This window comes from Sorex fumeus, unplaced genomic scaffold (genome assembly GCF_029834395.1).
Source record: "Sorex fumeus unplaced genomic scaffold, SorFum_2.1 ptg000006l, whole genome shotgun sequence".
Classification (NCBI taxonomy): domain Eukaryota; kingdom Metazoa; phylum Chordata; class Mammalia; order Eulipotyphla; family Soricidae; genus Sorex; species Sorex fumeus.
Window position 1 is genome coordinate 57,057,699 of NW_026606063.1, and position 13,451 is coordinate 57,071,149.

Consider the following 13,451-nt stretch of genomic DNA (forward strand, 5'->3'; position numbering starts at 1 on the left):
TGTTATCACCTTTGGCTACCTGAATACTATTAGAAGCACTTTATGAATTTGCTTCTACAAATAGATGTTTATGCTCTGTGTTTTAGGATGTAATACTGTCACTGTCACTGTCCTTCCATTGTTCATCGATTTGCTCGAGCGGGCCCAGTAATGTCTCCATTGTGACAATTGTTACTGTGTTTGGCATATCAAATATGTCACGGGTAGCTTGCCAGGCTTTGCCGTGCGGGTGAGATACTCTTGGTAGCTTCTCGGACTCTCCAAGAGGGATGGAGGAATTGAACTTGGGTTGGTCATGTATACATTCTGGGAAATTCTGTCAATGTGATATCAGGTCTGGAGAGGAAAGCAAAAGCAGGAACATGGTCCTTCTGATGGAGGGATCTGGAGAGTTCTCCAGGAAATAAGAGCTAGGGAGAGACTAAAAGTTGTAGTGCATGCATGTGCCACCATGCTGAGGCCTTGACTCAGACCTGTGAGGACCACTGGATCCCAGGCACCACTGTTTGGGCCCAGGGCACAGAACCATTGGCCCCACACTTCAGGCCAAATATCCCTTGGAGTGACTCCCTGTAGACCCCCATCAGGACCCACCAGTATTATACCCACTCACTTGACTCCCCCAGCATCACTGGGTATGGCCACTATAAAAATTGTAAAAGCCAGGGCTGGAGTGATAGCACAGCGGGTAGGACATTTGCCTTGCACGCAGCTGACCCGGGTTCGATTCCCAGCATCCCATATGGTCCCCTGAGCAGCGCCAGGAGTGATTCCTGAGTGCAGAGTCAGGAGTAACCCCTGTGCATTGCTGGGTGTGACCCCAAAAGCAGAAGAAAAATTGTAAAAGCTAAGGGGCTGGCAAGATGGGTCAAAGAACTGGAGCACATGCTTTGCACACAGGAGCCAAGGGTTTGATTCCTGGCACTCCATGGTTCCTCAAGACTGCCATGTGTGGGCCCCAGAAAAAAAGTTATGGCATAAAAGTTATGTCCTAAAGCAGAAGAGCCAAACCTGTCCAGCAGTTCCATTATGCCAACATTTAGACAATGGGTGACACTGGTGACAGATGGAACTGCCTTTCCTGGCAGGCACTTTGAAAACCAAAGGACTGTGAACAAAGGGTTTACTGCAGGGGCTGATGTTTTGTGGGTTCTTTTTCTGGAGGGGGCAGTTCTGCCAGTGATGCTGGGGTGCTCCGTGTGGAGGCAGGTGTCTAAGCCAGGGCTCCTACATGAGGTCGGCTTTGAACTCTCTCTGGATCCCCAGGCTGTGACTCTGATGATTCACTCCTATCTCCTAGGAGAGAGACCACAGCTTTCAATACCAGCTGCCTGCTGGGCTCTGTGTCCTGCTAACCAGCTGTACTAACTCCTTGTAGGACTGAAAGCTGTCCTGTGCCAGAGCCTCTGAGAAACCCAGTGAAAAGCGTCTTGTTACTGATTTCATATTCCAAGTCCAGATTCTTGAAGCTGCTTCATGAGCGTTCTCGGACCCAGCTCACCCCTCCTGAGGCGGGGAAGTCTCCTCCTGGGTGCTGGCCATTCCTTAGTCAAAAACAATGACTTCAGCAGTGAACCTGGACAATTCCTCCAGACTGGGGGCAGCACATATCCCTAGAGGAAAGTGTGAGAATTCGGTCTTCGCTGGGCTACAGTGCTGAGCCCTGTCATTGCCTCTCCTGATGGAGCCATTCAGCATCAGCCGAATGGTTGCGACCATCCCTGCTGACTCAGTAGAGCTGGAGGCACCCATGAGCCTGTCTTTGTCAGTGGCAGCCCCCGCTGGAATTCCTGGCCCTTATGCTTCCCCAGCGGGTCAGGCGGGTGGGCAGAGCCAGAAATAACCCCTGAGCATCACTGGGTGTGGCCCCAAAACACTGCACTGCACTGTAGCACTGTTCTTCCATTGTTCATCGATTTGCTCGAGTGGGCACCAGTAATGTCTCCATTGTGAGACTTGTTTCCTGGCCCTACTTGTTTCCTACTATTTTTGGCATATCGACTACACCATGGGGAGCTTCCCAGGCTCTGCCTTGCGGGCGGGATACTCTTGGTAGCTTGCTGGGCTCTCCGAGAGGGATGGGAGCGTTGAACCTGGGTCCACCGTGTGCAAGGCAAACGCCCTACCCACTGTGCTATCGCTCCAGCCCTATTTCAGACGAAAATAGTATATCATGTAAAGAAGTTGCCTTGCACACAGCTGACCTGGGACCAATCCCCATTACCATCAACTGTGGAAAAATTATGTTTCAAGGAAGGATGAAACCATGCAATTTGCTGCAGCTTAAATGGAACTGAAGGATATCACGTTGAGCAAAGACAGTGAAGACAAATATCAGAGGAACCTACTAAACAAATAAACAAAAAATTCAAACAAAAAAAAAGAAAGAAAAATGGCAAAAGGACCTGGGGTGCTGGCTCAAAGGGCTGGGGCAAACGCTCTGCATGCAGGAGGGCTGGCTTTGACTCCCACCCCAGTCTCATAGCATCAAACCAGGAATGGCCTGGGGTGTGACCAAAAAAGAAAAAGAAAGGTGTATGTGTGGGGGAGAACAAAAGACTTGATTATACATTTACAAAGCATCCAATAAGCAATAAGTAATTGAAAGGTATTTAACATTACTAACCAGTAGAGAAATACAAATCAAAACTATAATGAAATGCCACCTCATACCCAATTAGGGTAGCTACTCTGAAGAAAAAAACTCAGAAAGTAGCTTGTGTTGGTGAGTGTGTGGAAGAATTGGGAGCTAATAAGCTGTCGTTAGAAATGAAAAAAAATGTGCATTCACTTTAAAAAAACTGTTCCCCAATAAATTAAAATTAGAATACCTGGGATTGGAGGAAGACTAAAGAGATCAGGGAACTTCCCTAGCATATGGCCAATCCCATTTGGACCCCCAACACCCCATATGGTCTCCTGAACATCACCAGGAGAGATCCCTGAGCACAGAGCCAGGAGTAAACCCTGAGCACTGCTGGGTGTGACCCCCAAACAAAACCAACAAAACCATAAATTCATCAATCCCATATCTGGTTATATATAACCCAAAGAATTAAAATCAATACCTTAAGGAAGCAATTATACACCAACGTTTAAATAGCAGTAATATTTACAGCTCAGACACAGCATCAACAGATGAAAATAACAGAAAATATAACACATACACAGAACAGGATATAGTTTGATATTTAAATGAAAGGAAATTCTGACACGTGCTACCACCTCAGTGAGTCTTGAGGACATAAGCTAAGTGAAATAAACTCAATGAGTATGATCTATGAGGTATCTATGAGGTATCCCATAGTGCAAGTGGGAGAAAGTAGAAAGCTAACTGACAGGAGCTGAGAAAAGGGGTATCACTGTAGCACTGTCCTCCAGTTGTTCATCGATTTGCTTGAGCAGGCACCAGTAATGTCTCCATTGTGAGACTTCTTGTTACTGTTTTTGGCATATCGAATACACCATGGGAAGTTGCCAGGCTCTGCCATGCGGGCAAGATACTCTCGGTAGCTTGCCAGGCTCTCGGAGAGAGATGGAGGAGAAATCAAACTCCAGAACGCGTGCAAGGCAAATGCCCTACCTGCTGTGCTATCGTTCCAGACCAACAGAAAACGGGTAGTGGGAAATTGTTGTTTAATGGCTGCAGAGCTTCAGTTTTACAAAATGAAAAGATTCCTGGAGCTGAATGGGTGTAGAAGTTACATAACAAACACATACATTTATTTATTTATTTATTTATTTGTTTAGGGTTTTGGCCAACATCTGACTGTGCTCAGGGCTTTCTCCTGGCCATGTAACCAGGGATCACTTCTGGGAGGGGATCAGGGAACCATAAGGGGTGATGGGAATAGAATTCTCCAGCCCCAAATGTATTTAATAAAACCAAACTCTGTTTTAAAATGGTATGATAGTGAATTTTAAGTGTGTCTGACCACAATATAAAATACAAGAAGTAGGCTTGGACACTTCTTCTCCCTTGAACACATATCTCACTTGTTTGTCTTTGTTTCTTTGCTCGCTTATTTCCACCCTGGAGAAGCCTGTATTTTCTCTTTAACACTTTTCCCCTCTTTCCTTTCACATCTTCCTACCCAACTTTCGTTCAACAAAAACTACCTTGCTTCACTAAAATAAATAAATAAATAAATAAAAAGTGAGAAGTCATCTAAACATGAGCAAGTTAAAAATAATTCAATACAAACATTTATAGTGTTGGGGACAGAAAGCACCACTGGGTTTGTCCTCCCCACACCCCCTCCCCTCCCCTCCAACAAAAACAACAAAAAGTTTAGAGTGTGTAAACGTTCTCTTCACTCATGCACATTTACCAGTGATCCCTTCCCGGTATTAAAGAGTCTTTGGAGGTGCGTCACACTCCAGAGACACACGTTCCTAAGCGTCTAGCTTTCTTTAGTTTAACTAGCCACGTGTTCTTCCTTACGTATTTCTTACCAGATTATGTAAAACTCGCTTAACGGTTGCAGCAGGAGCATTTTATGAAAGTACAGAAACCAGATACAAATGAATACATCCTGTGACTCCCTGTGCCTCAAGTACGAAAATAGTAGCCAAACCAGCGCTGGTGTCAGGGGTCAGGGACCTATGGGAGCTGAATTCAGGACAGTGAAGGCAGAAATGCGAGGCACGCGGGAGACGGGTCATGCTGTTTCTTAAACCCGATGATGTGTCACTTGGGATAACTGCACTTTTTGGTGTGATGCCACAATCTAGTGGTGAGCTAAATGAAAAGACAAATAACTGGGGCTCTGTCTGGAAATGAATTTCCGACTCCACCCATACCTTGCACCCTAGCGGCTGAGTTCAGGGAGAGTGGGGGCTGCCCAATACCAACCCCGCCCTTGCCAGCTAGACTGATCGCTGCTTTGGGAGAGTCGCCGCTTTATTCTTACTTAAGTGTCAGGCTCCTCAGTTGCCAATGCCACTGTAGTCGCAGTGACAACACTGTTACTACCTGGTAGAACTACTGCAGAGATTTATTTAGTAGGATTTACGTAAAGTAGGTAGATGTCTGCAAGCATTCGGTGCGACGCTTTGAAGTGTAACGTTTACAAAGAAGAGGATCTTTTTCAATGCTCAGATAAGAAATGTTCTGGGTGCAGTTCAGCTCTTGCTTCCTCGGGGAAGCTGCGCGTTCAGCTAAAATGCGCGATCCCAGACTCGGGAACCGGCTTGTCGCTTGCTTATCTTACCGATTTCACCCTGTCCCCTTTAAGAGCCGACTCATGACATCATCCGCGCACGGCGCAACCTACCTTGGAACGCCCCGGCAGTTCTTCCGAACTCCCTCCATTGGCGGGCACGCACCCGGAGGCCCCGCCCCCTGCCCCCAGCCGCCCTGGCGGCCCCCGTCAATCTGCGCCTGTGGGAGCGGTGATTGGACGCGGGATCCGCCCTACAGCAAGCCCCTCCGGGCCAGCGTAGGCTGCGCCTTCGGGGTGGGAGGGGCGCGACGCTGCATCTGGAGGCGCCTCTGTCCTTAGTCCACCTGCCCGCGCTCCGCGGGTCCCTCCTACGGCCCGCCTGCTGGGCAGGGCCGGCCCGGCCTGGCCATGGAGTCCTACGACATCATCGCCAACCAGCCCGTGGTCATCGACAACGTGAGGCCCGGGCAGTGGGAAGCGGGGGTGGGGAGCCGGGCAGCCCGCCGCGGCGCCGGTGTTTGGGGGGCGAGGTGGGGGGGGGGGACTCGGCCAGTACTGACTTGTGCGGCGGACTCTGCACGCTCGCCCGCCCCCGATCAGGGACTCGCAAGCCCACCTGGCTCAGTAACCGGGCAGCCCTGAGCTAGTCCGGCGGAATCTGTGCCCGAGCCCCGCCCGAAGCTGGAGGGATACTGGAACGGTGGAGTGCATCCTCCGAGCCTCCCTCGGTTGGTTGGCATCTTGGTGGGACTGGAGGGACCGCCGGGCTGCCTCCTGCAGGACCCCCGTGCTTCAGCACCTAGGGTGAGCCCCTCACCCTTCTCGGTGGGGAGTGAGGTTGATTACTCGGCAGGTGGTCAGACCTCTCAGCCTTTGCGCCTCCCCTCGCCCTGGTGGAGCCGGGTAGCACCTGGGGGCCGTTTTGCACATTGCGGGACTATTTGGCTTGGGTTGGTCTGATGACCTTTACAACTGCTCTCTCAGGCTGGACCTCCAGAGCAATTCCTGGAGCAGTTCTACCGCATTCCTTTCCGGGCGTTTTAATACATATTAATCTCCGCCAGCTCCAGCTCCACCGACATCTGGCCGGTTGGCTTTGACCCTCTCGCTTCTTAAGTTCTCCCAGTCTATGGTGGTGGGGGGCAGTGGACAGAGTTAGAAATCACAGTCAGATTGGGATCATTAGCAGCCTTGGAGGAAAGATGTCCAGCCTGGCACTGGCCTTGCCATTCAGCCTTGGTGGGTTCTGCATGTTCAGCTCCTTGCCAGGAATTTCTGGTTGTCCTTAAAGAAATGAAGGACAGGATGGGAGCCGGGCTGTGCTGCTGACATGTGAGCCTGGGACTCTTAATGACTCACTCCTCTCTTTTGGATCTGCCTCGCTCTTTTTGACCCTCTGGTGTTTCCCATGGACTGAGCTCCCTGAATCTTATCTGGGTGATGTTTACTGAAAAGGCCAAAATTGGGCTTGTGGGCGCCCTCCAGCAGCTACAGGGAAGTTCCAAATGAGCAAAGAATTATTTTCATGATGGGCAAATAATTCACTTTGGCTCATTGACAGGCAGTGAGCTCAGAGCCTGTTCACTGTATACCCTTTGTAGCCTTTTAATGTGTGTGTGTGTGTGTGTGTCTGTGTATTCATGCCTGCTGTGCTGGGCCCTTCACTAGGAGCTGTCCAGCCAACTTTCCACTCAGAGCTACTTTACCCGTAATTCTGGGGAGACCAGAGAGGTACCATCTCCCTAAACACCAATGCTCTTTTCTGGGGGTCTATATGTGTTCTGTTCCGGGGCCGGGGAACTTGTGTTGAAAACCCTGCCTCGGGATTGTTTCTAGCACACATGGATGTAGCTCACCTTGTGGGTCCCTCCCTCAGAGGATGTGTGCTTCAGGGTTTCCCAGGCAGCCCTTCAGATATGGGCTAGATCCTGCTCGGCCTGTGTCCCTAGAGGCCAGTGGCACCCTTTCTTCTCCCATCTCCTGTTCCAAATGTCAGATTTCAGAGAGAGGGTGCAAAACTGTTGTCTGCACCCCAAATTTGAACCACTGGTGTGCTTATAACTAATCCAGCCCTCTGCTGCAGGATCTAAGAATATTCTTTTTCCTCTTGCAGGGCTCAGGGGTCATCAAGGCTGGCTTTGCAGGAGACCAGATTCCCAAATACTGTTTTCCAAACTAGTAAGTGTTGCCTGGGCAGCAACCCAAGCTCTTTTCTTTGCTCTTAGGGGGAGAGTTTGGGGAGCCAGGGGCAGACAAGAGCTCTGTGTCTTGGCTCTTTGGAGACTGCTGATGCCCCAGCTGTGAGAGAAAGGACCAGTGTGAGTTTAATACTGTCGGCCACTCTGACTGTGCAGACTCTGGACTCCCTTCCTTTGGGGCCTGAGATTTGAGCCCTTCATTAAGTGAGGAGGCGGGACCACAGCCAGCCACCACTCCCTAGGGATGGGTGTGGTGCTGGCAAAGATGACAGGGATCGTCTCCCAGGGCACAGGGAGGAAAGGGATGCCAGACAGCCTCGCCTCTCCAGACAAACGTTTACATCCAGTCTTGTCTATTTTCAGATTCTAGAAAGTTTCCCTCAGTCTAGCAGTGTCTCTGATTGGTGCCCGGGTTGCAGGGGTGAGGGGGTGAAACCCCAGACAGCATACCCTCTAGTCTGAGGAGAGCATCTCCCTTGAAGATTGGAGGGGGACCTAGACCCTCCATGTGATAGCTGTGGTGCCAACCCCAGTCCTGGTCCAGAGGCAGCTGACCCGGAGCACTGTGCGGGACTGGAGCTGACCTTTCTGAACTCCATAGGGGTGGGGGGAGGGTCTGCTGCTGGGCAGGGCACAGGCCCAGCTCTGGACTGGTTGTGTCCAGCCATCAGGAAGCTGACCCCCTCTCTGGCCGCCCTGCGGGGAAAGGACAAGAGTGGCCTTGGCCTGACCTTTGGTGTTCTCTTGGGGGACCCTGCCCGCTGGAATCCAGAACATGGGCTGAGTCATCATGGCCAGCCCAGCACTGGGCCGTGGGAGTAGAGCAGGGAGGGGGGAGCGGAAGCGGTGGGACACCCTTTCTTCCCGCCCTGCATATGCTGACCTCGGTCCACAGGCTCAGCTTTGTCCCCATTCCCCTCACCCATTCCTCTTGTCCTTAGTGTGGGGCGCCCAAAGCACATGCGGGTGATGGCCGGAGCCCTGGAGGGGGACCTCTTCATCGGACCCAAAGCAGAGGTAACACTGGGAGCCACCCCCACTTGGGCTGGGGACCTCATAGTCCCCGGGCGCCTTGGGTTGATCCCCATCAGAGCCTCCGGAGGGGCCCTGGGGATTCTGTTCTCTCGGGCTGTCAGCCCATGTCTCCTGGGCATCTCGGGCTTCCCTCCCCAGGGCACTCTGCTCTGGAAGGTGAGGTGCTGGTTCCAGTGGAGAGACACAGGTGTTGTGTGAAAGCTGCCAAAGGAAATACTCGTGACTCTGTGGCCTTAGGGGCCTGGAAGATGGCTTAGTGGCAGAGCACGTGCCCCGCGTGTACGAGGCCCTGTTCTGACTTCTCTGTCCCAAAGCTGAGCAGCCCAAAGCCACGGCTTGAATGAGGCCCTGGGTCTGATCCCGGCACGTCGCACACACACTAAAGCTGCTAGAGTCTGAGTTGCCTGGGCTTGTAGATGGATCCGAGAAGGAGCCACAGGGGCCTCTTTGGGCCCTGACAGGGTAGACTTGCATGGCCAGGCAAGACTCCATAGCAGGAGGCCAGGGATAAGGGGTAGAATAGTGAGCAAGAGGGTGTGAGCACCTGGGGACCTCATTCTGCAGGGTTGGAGCAGGGGCGCAGACGTGGGGCTGGGAGAGTCAGGTCAGAAGGAGCCCCAAGTGGATGAGGGAGGCCCAAGAGTATTTGGGGAGAGGAGGCAAGTCGGAGGACGGGAAGGCAAGTTTGTGGCAGCACTGAGCACTGGCTGGAGAGCCAGGCCGAAAGGAGGCTTGTGGCACTGCCCCGTGGGGATGGAGACCAGGTGCTATGAGGGGCAGGGGAGAAGCCCAGTGACACTGGCGAGGCCTGAGGACCTGAGTTGCTGCTGGGGCCACCTGTTCTGAATCAGAAGGGCAGAGGTGGGTGCTGGGCGAGGCCTGGTCACACCTGACTCCCCCTATCAGGAGCACCGAGGCCTGCTGGCCATCCGCTACCCCATGGAGCATGGTGTGGTGCGTGACTGGAATGACATGGAGCGCATCTGGCAGTACGTCTACTCCAAGGACCAGCTGCAGACCTTCTCCGAGGAGGTGTGGCTCCAGGGCCCGCTCCTCGCTCTGCTTCCTGCCTGCCTGCACAGACCCCTTTCCCCTGGCTGCCTCTGAGCCCAGTTCCCTGAAGAGTTGGTGTACCCCCCCACCCCCCACAGGCAGTAGGGTAGCATGCTTGGAAGGACACCAGGCCACTCTCTGGAAAGGTCCTTTGAGGGTTCCGTGTATTGCTGGGTGCGTTCCCTTGATCCTGCCCTCTCCTGTAGCACCCTGTTCTCCTCACGGAAGCGCCACTCAACCCCAGTAAGAACCGGGAGAAGGCGGCCGAGGTGTTCTTTGAGACCTTCAATGTGCCGGCCCTGTTCATCTCCATGCAGGCCGTGCTCAGCCTGTGAGTGCTCCCTCAGTCCCCATTTCCCCAGAGCTGCCCTGCTCAGTATGGCCTTTGACCCTTCCCCCCCTCTCCAACACACACCCCTAGAGGCTCCCTCGGGTGTCCTTGTGTCCTTTTCTCCAGCCAGATCATGTCAGTTTCCCAGGGTCCCTCCCAGGGCTGAGGGGTCCCCCTGTCCCAGTGGCTGAGGTGAAGGAATGCCAATCCATGGTAGGTACGCCACAGGACGCACAACGGGCGTGGTTCTAGACTCGGGGGATGGGGTCACGCACGCCGTCCCCATCTATGAGGGCTTCGCCATGCCGCACTCCATCATGCGGGTGGACATTGCTGGCCGCGACGTCTCCCGCTACCTCCGGCTGCTGCTGCGCAAGGAAGGCGCCGACTTTCACACCTCGGCTGAGTTCGAGGTCGTCCGGACCATCAAAGAGGTGATGAGGGCAGGCCGGGTGTGGAGGGGAGCGGCGGAGCAGTGGGGGCTAGGGTGGTAAGGGAGGTCCGGGTTCCTGGGCCGTGGCGGCCCTGCGCTACAATGTCCTGAGCGAGTGATACCCCCCACAGCGAGCCTGCTACCTGTCCATCAACCCGCAGAAGGACGAGGCCCTGGAAACAGAGAAGGTGCAGTACACACTGCCCGACGGCAGCGTGCTCGATGTAAGTCCGGGCCCAGTGCTGGGTGGCTGTGGTGGCACCCCTTGAGTCTGGAGGCCCAACTGCCCCACTCTCATCCCGCAGGTGGGGCCGGCGCGCTTCCGGGCACCCGAGCTGTTGTTCCAGCCAGACCTGATTGGGGATGAGAGTGAGGGGCTGCATGAGGTGCTGGCCTTCGCCATCCACAAATCGGACATGGACCTGCGCCGGACGCTCTTCGCCAACATCGTGCTCTCAGGCGGCTCCACGCTTTTCAAAGGTGCCTGCGGAGGGGACGGGTAACACAAGCGGAGGCCACCGCTGGGCCCTCCCTCGGCCCCTGCTCACTCCTTGAAGCAGGCTTGCTCACTCCACAGTGTCTTAGGCATACTGTCCGAGTGCGCGCAGAGGCGGCAGGCTCCTGTGAGGTCTGAGAAGGTGGCATCTCCATCCCCATGACTCCAGCCACCCAATTCCCATGCCCAGGAGCTCTGTTTCTCTGGATGTGCGTCAGCAAGTGCACCCCCCCCCCCAAATCCCTGCACCCTGGGGTGCCATATGGCCACCTCCCCTGTTGGTAGCTCCCTGAGTCCCTGGGCCCTGACTCCCCCCCTGCCTAGAGATGCTTGAGAAGAGAACCCCAGAGAGTACAAGTGCCGAGTCTAAGTAGGGGCGTACCTGCTGCTTGGTAGAAATTGCCTAAGTTTCCCCTCCTAGTAGGCTATGCTGCTTCAGCCCTGCCTAGCCCCCAGCCCTGGCCAGATCCCCTCTTCCCAGAGTTGCGCGTGACCTTTACCCACATGGGCAGACCCGATGGGCATTTTCTCTCTGTTGGCCTCTGCTGCTGGCATGTTGGGGGTGGGAGGGACACATAGGGCCAAGCATAGCTGTGTGGCAGGGGCAGGAATTCATTTCTCGTGGCTTCTCTGGACACAGGGCACACCTCCAGGCAGGGTGCTAGATCTATGCTGTGGGGTGGGGCAAAGACCGGCAGGGGAGAGTACCTGAGGCTGGACATGGGGAACCAGTGCCAGGGAGGTCAGGCATGGACCCCAACTTCAGCAGCTCTGTGTTCACAGGTTTTGGTGACCGATTGCTCAGTGAAGTGAAGAAGCTTGCCCCAAAGGATGTCAAAATCAAGGTGAGGTTATGGGGAATCCCCTTGCGACTTGGAGTGCCGGGCAGACTTGATGCCTCAAGGGAGAACTAGTGTGGCCACGGCGCTGCTCCTGATCTGGGCAGGGTGGGGGCTGCAGGTGGGCACAGCTAACGGGCCACCTTTGCTTCCTGCAGATCTCAGCGCCCCAGGAGCGGCTGTACTCCACGTGGATTGGGTGAGGCATGGTGGGGTGGGCTGGCATGGAGCCACTTTGCACTGGACACTTCGGGGAGGTGCAGGGGTCTCCCTCCCTGCCCGGCATGGGTGGGCCTGCTTACACCATTTCTCTCTCCTTGCAGTGGTTCCATCCTGGCCTCCCTCGACACGTTCAAGAAGATGTGGGTTTCCAAAAAGGAGTATGAGGAGGATGGCTCCCGGGCTATTCATCGCAAAACCTTCTAGTGCCCGAGGAGGCCGCGGCAGGTGGGAGAGTGGAGGCCGGGGGCCCGGGCCCCGAGCCCGCTGCACTGTGGGCTTTCGTGCCGGCTGGTGTCCCCTGCATGCCGAGTCCCTGGCGGGGTGCACCTGTGCTGCCTGCTGCTCCCCGCCCTCCCACAGTAACCTCAGTTGCGTGGACGAGAGTCTTAACAGGAGTGGAGGGCCTGAGGCGCCAGCTCTGGGTGGCGCTGGGTGTCCCCCATTGCAGAGCCACTGAGGCCTGAGATTCATTGCTCTGCCCCGCAGGGCTGGTTCTGAGTGCCGAAGCCAGATACCCAGACGCCCCCATCTCCTCTGGCGGGATCCCTCTGAGGGCTAGGGTGCCGAGTGGGCTGGACGAGGGCGAGGGGTGTCACTACTTCCTGTGCCACCTTCTCCTGACCCAGCAGGGGAGCCCAAGGCCACACCTCTGCACCACTGACCCTGTCACAGTCCATTCTCATCTTCCCCGGCGTGTGCCTTGGTGTCAGTTGAGTATGGGGCAGTCCCGGACCTGTCCCCCACCATGTGGGGTCAGGGTAGAGAACACGGGGGCTCATGGCAGCCACTGTTGTCTGTGGTCCCCCTGTCAGGGTGGCCGTGGACTTGCTCCTCCCTGCCCTGAAGTTTCCCCTGTGCCCTCCTCCCCTTCTGGACTCTGGACAGAAAAGGGTTCATCATGGTCTTTGTAGGGGGGCTGGGGAGCCATATCATCAGGGGCCAGACCTAGGTGTGAGGGGGCATATTTTCTTCTGCCTCCCCCAAGAAAGCCCCTGTGGCTGGGACTCCCACCTCCCTTTCCTAGAGATGTACAATAATTTAACACAGCTGCCTGAAAAAAAAACTTTTTGTAAATCAATATAGTAATAATTACGGACAAGGCACTGTGTGTGGCTGTTTTCTGTTTGCACATCGGTCCTGGGGGAGTAGGAAGGGAAGACGCAGCCCAGCCCGCACGCACAAGCTCCCAGAAGGTGTTGGTGGTTGGTAGGGCAACGTGGCCCCAAGGCCCAGGGGGCTGGACTCACCCAGGCACAGTTCTTCCTCCCTGGTCCCTGCCTGCTGCCATGAGAACAGAGAAGCAGAGACACGGCTGCTGCCTGGGCGCAGGCTCATGGCAGGCCCAAGACTATGTCCTCGCCTGCAAAGGTCAGGCACCTCTTGCTAATGAGCTGAGCCCTGGGGGAAGAAGCCAAACAGCGGGCTCTGTGGAAGCAGAGGGCACTGTGTGAGCAGTGAGTGGTGAGCTCCAGTATGTCTGCAAAGGTACTTGTGTTTGGGGTCAGGAGAGAGCTCAAGGGTGGAGCACATGCCTTGCCTAAATTCCACTGTACACCTGGCATTCCCCCCAACCTAGCATGACCATGTATGCCACCACATATGGTCCCCTAAGCATGGTGAGGAGTGATCCCTCAACACAGATCCAGGAGTAAGTGCTGAGCACAGCTGGGGTGGTTCCC

The 13,451-nt window shown here is 54.7% G+C and overlaps 1 protein-coding gene across 1 annotated transcript; it reads left to right on the top strand.

Annotated features, from left to right (window-relative positions):
- The first annotated feature begins 5,409 nt into the window (after positions 1-5,409).
- ACTR1B (actin related protein 1B) lies at positions 5,410-12,869 on the top strand. The gene is made up of 11 exons (XM_056123339.1): positions 5,410-5,621; positions 7,279-7,343; positions 8,305-8,380; positions 9,305-9,430; positions 9,658-9,782; positions 10,000-10,216; positions 10,347-10,439; positions 10,521-10,695; positions 11,495-11,556; positions 11,709-11,749; positions 11,874-12,869. Exons 1-11 carry the CDS (start codon positions 5,574-5,576, stop codon positions 11,974-11,976), a joined length of 1,131 nt encoding a protein of 376 aa, XP_055979314.1. The 5' UTR covers positions 5,410-5,573; the 3' UTR covers positions 11,977-12,869.
- The last annotated feature ends 582 nt before the right edge of the window (positions 12,870-13,451 follow it).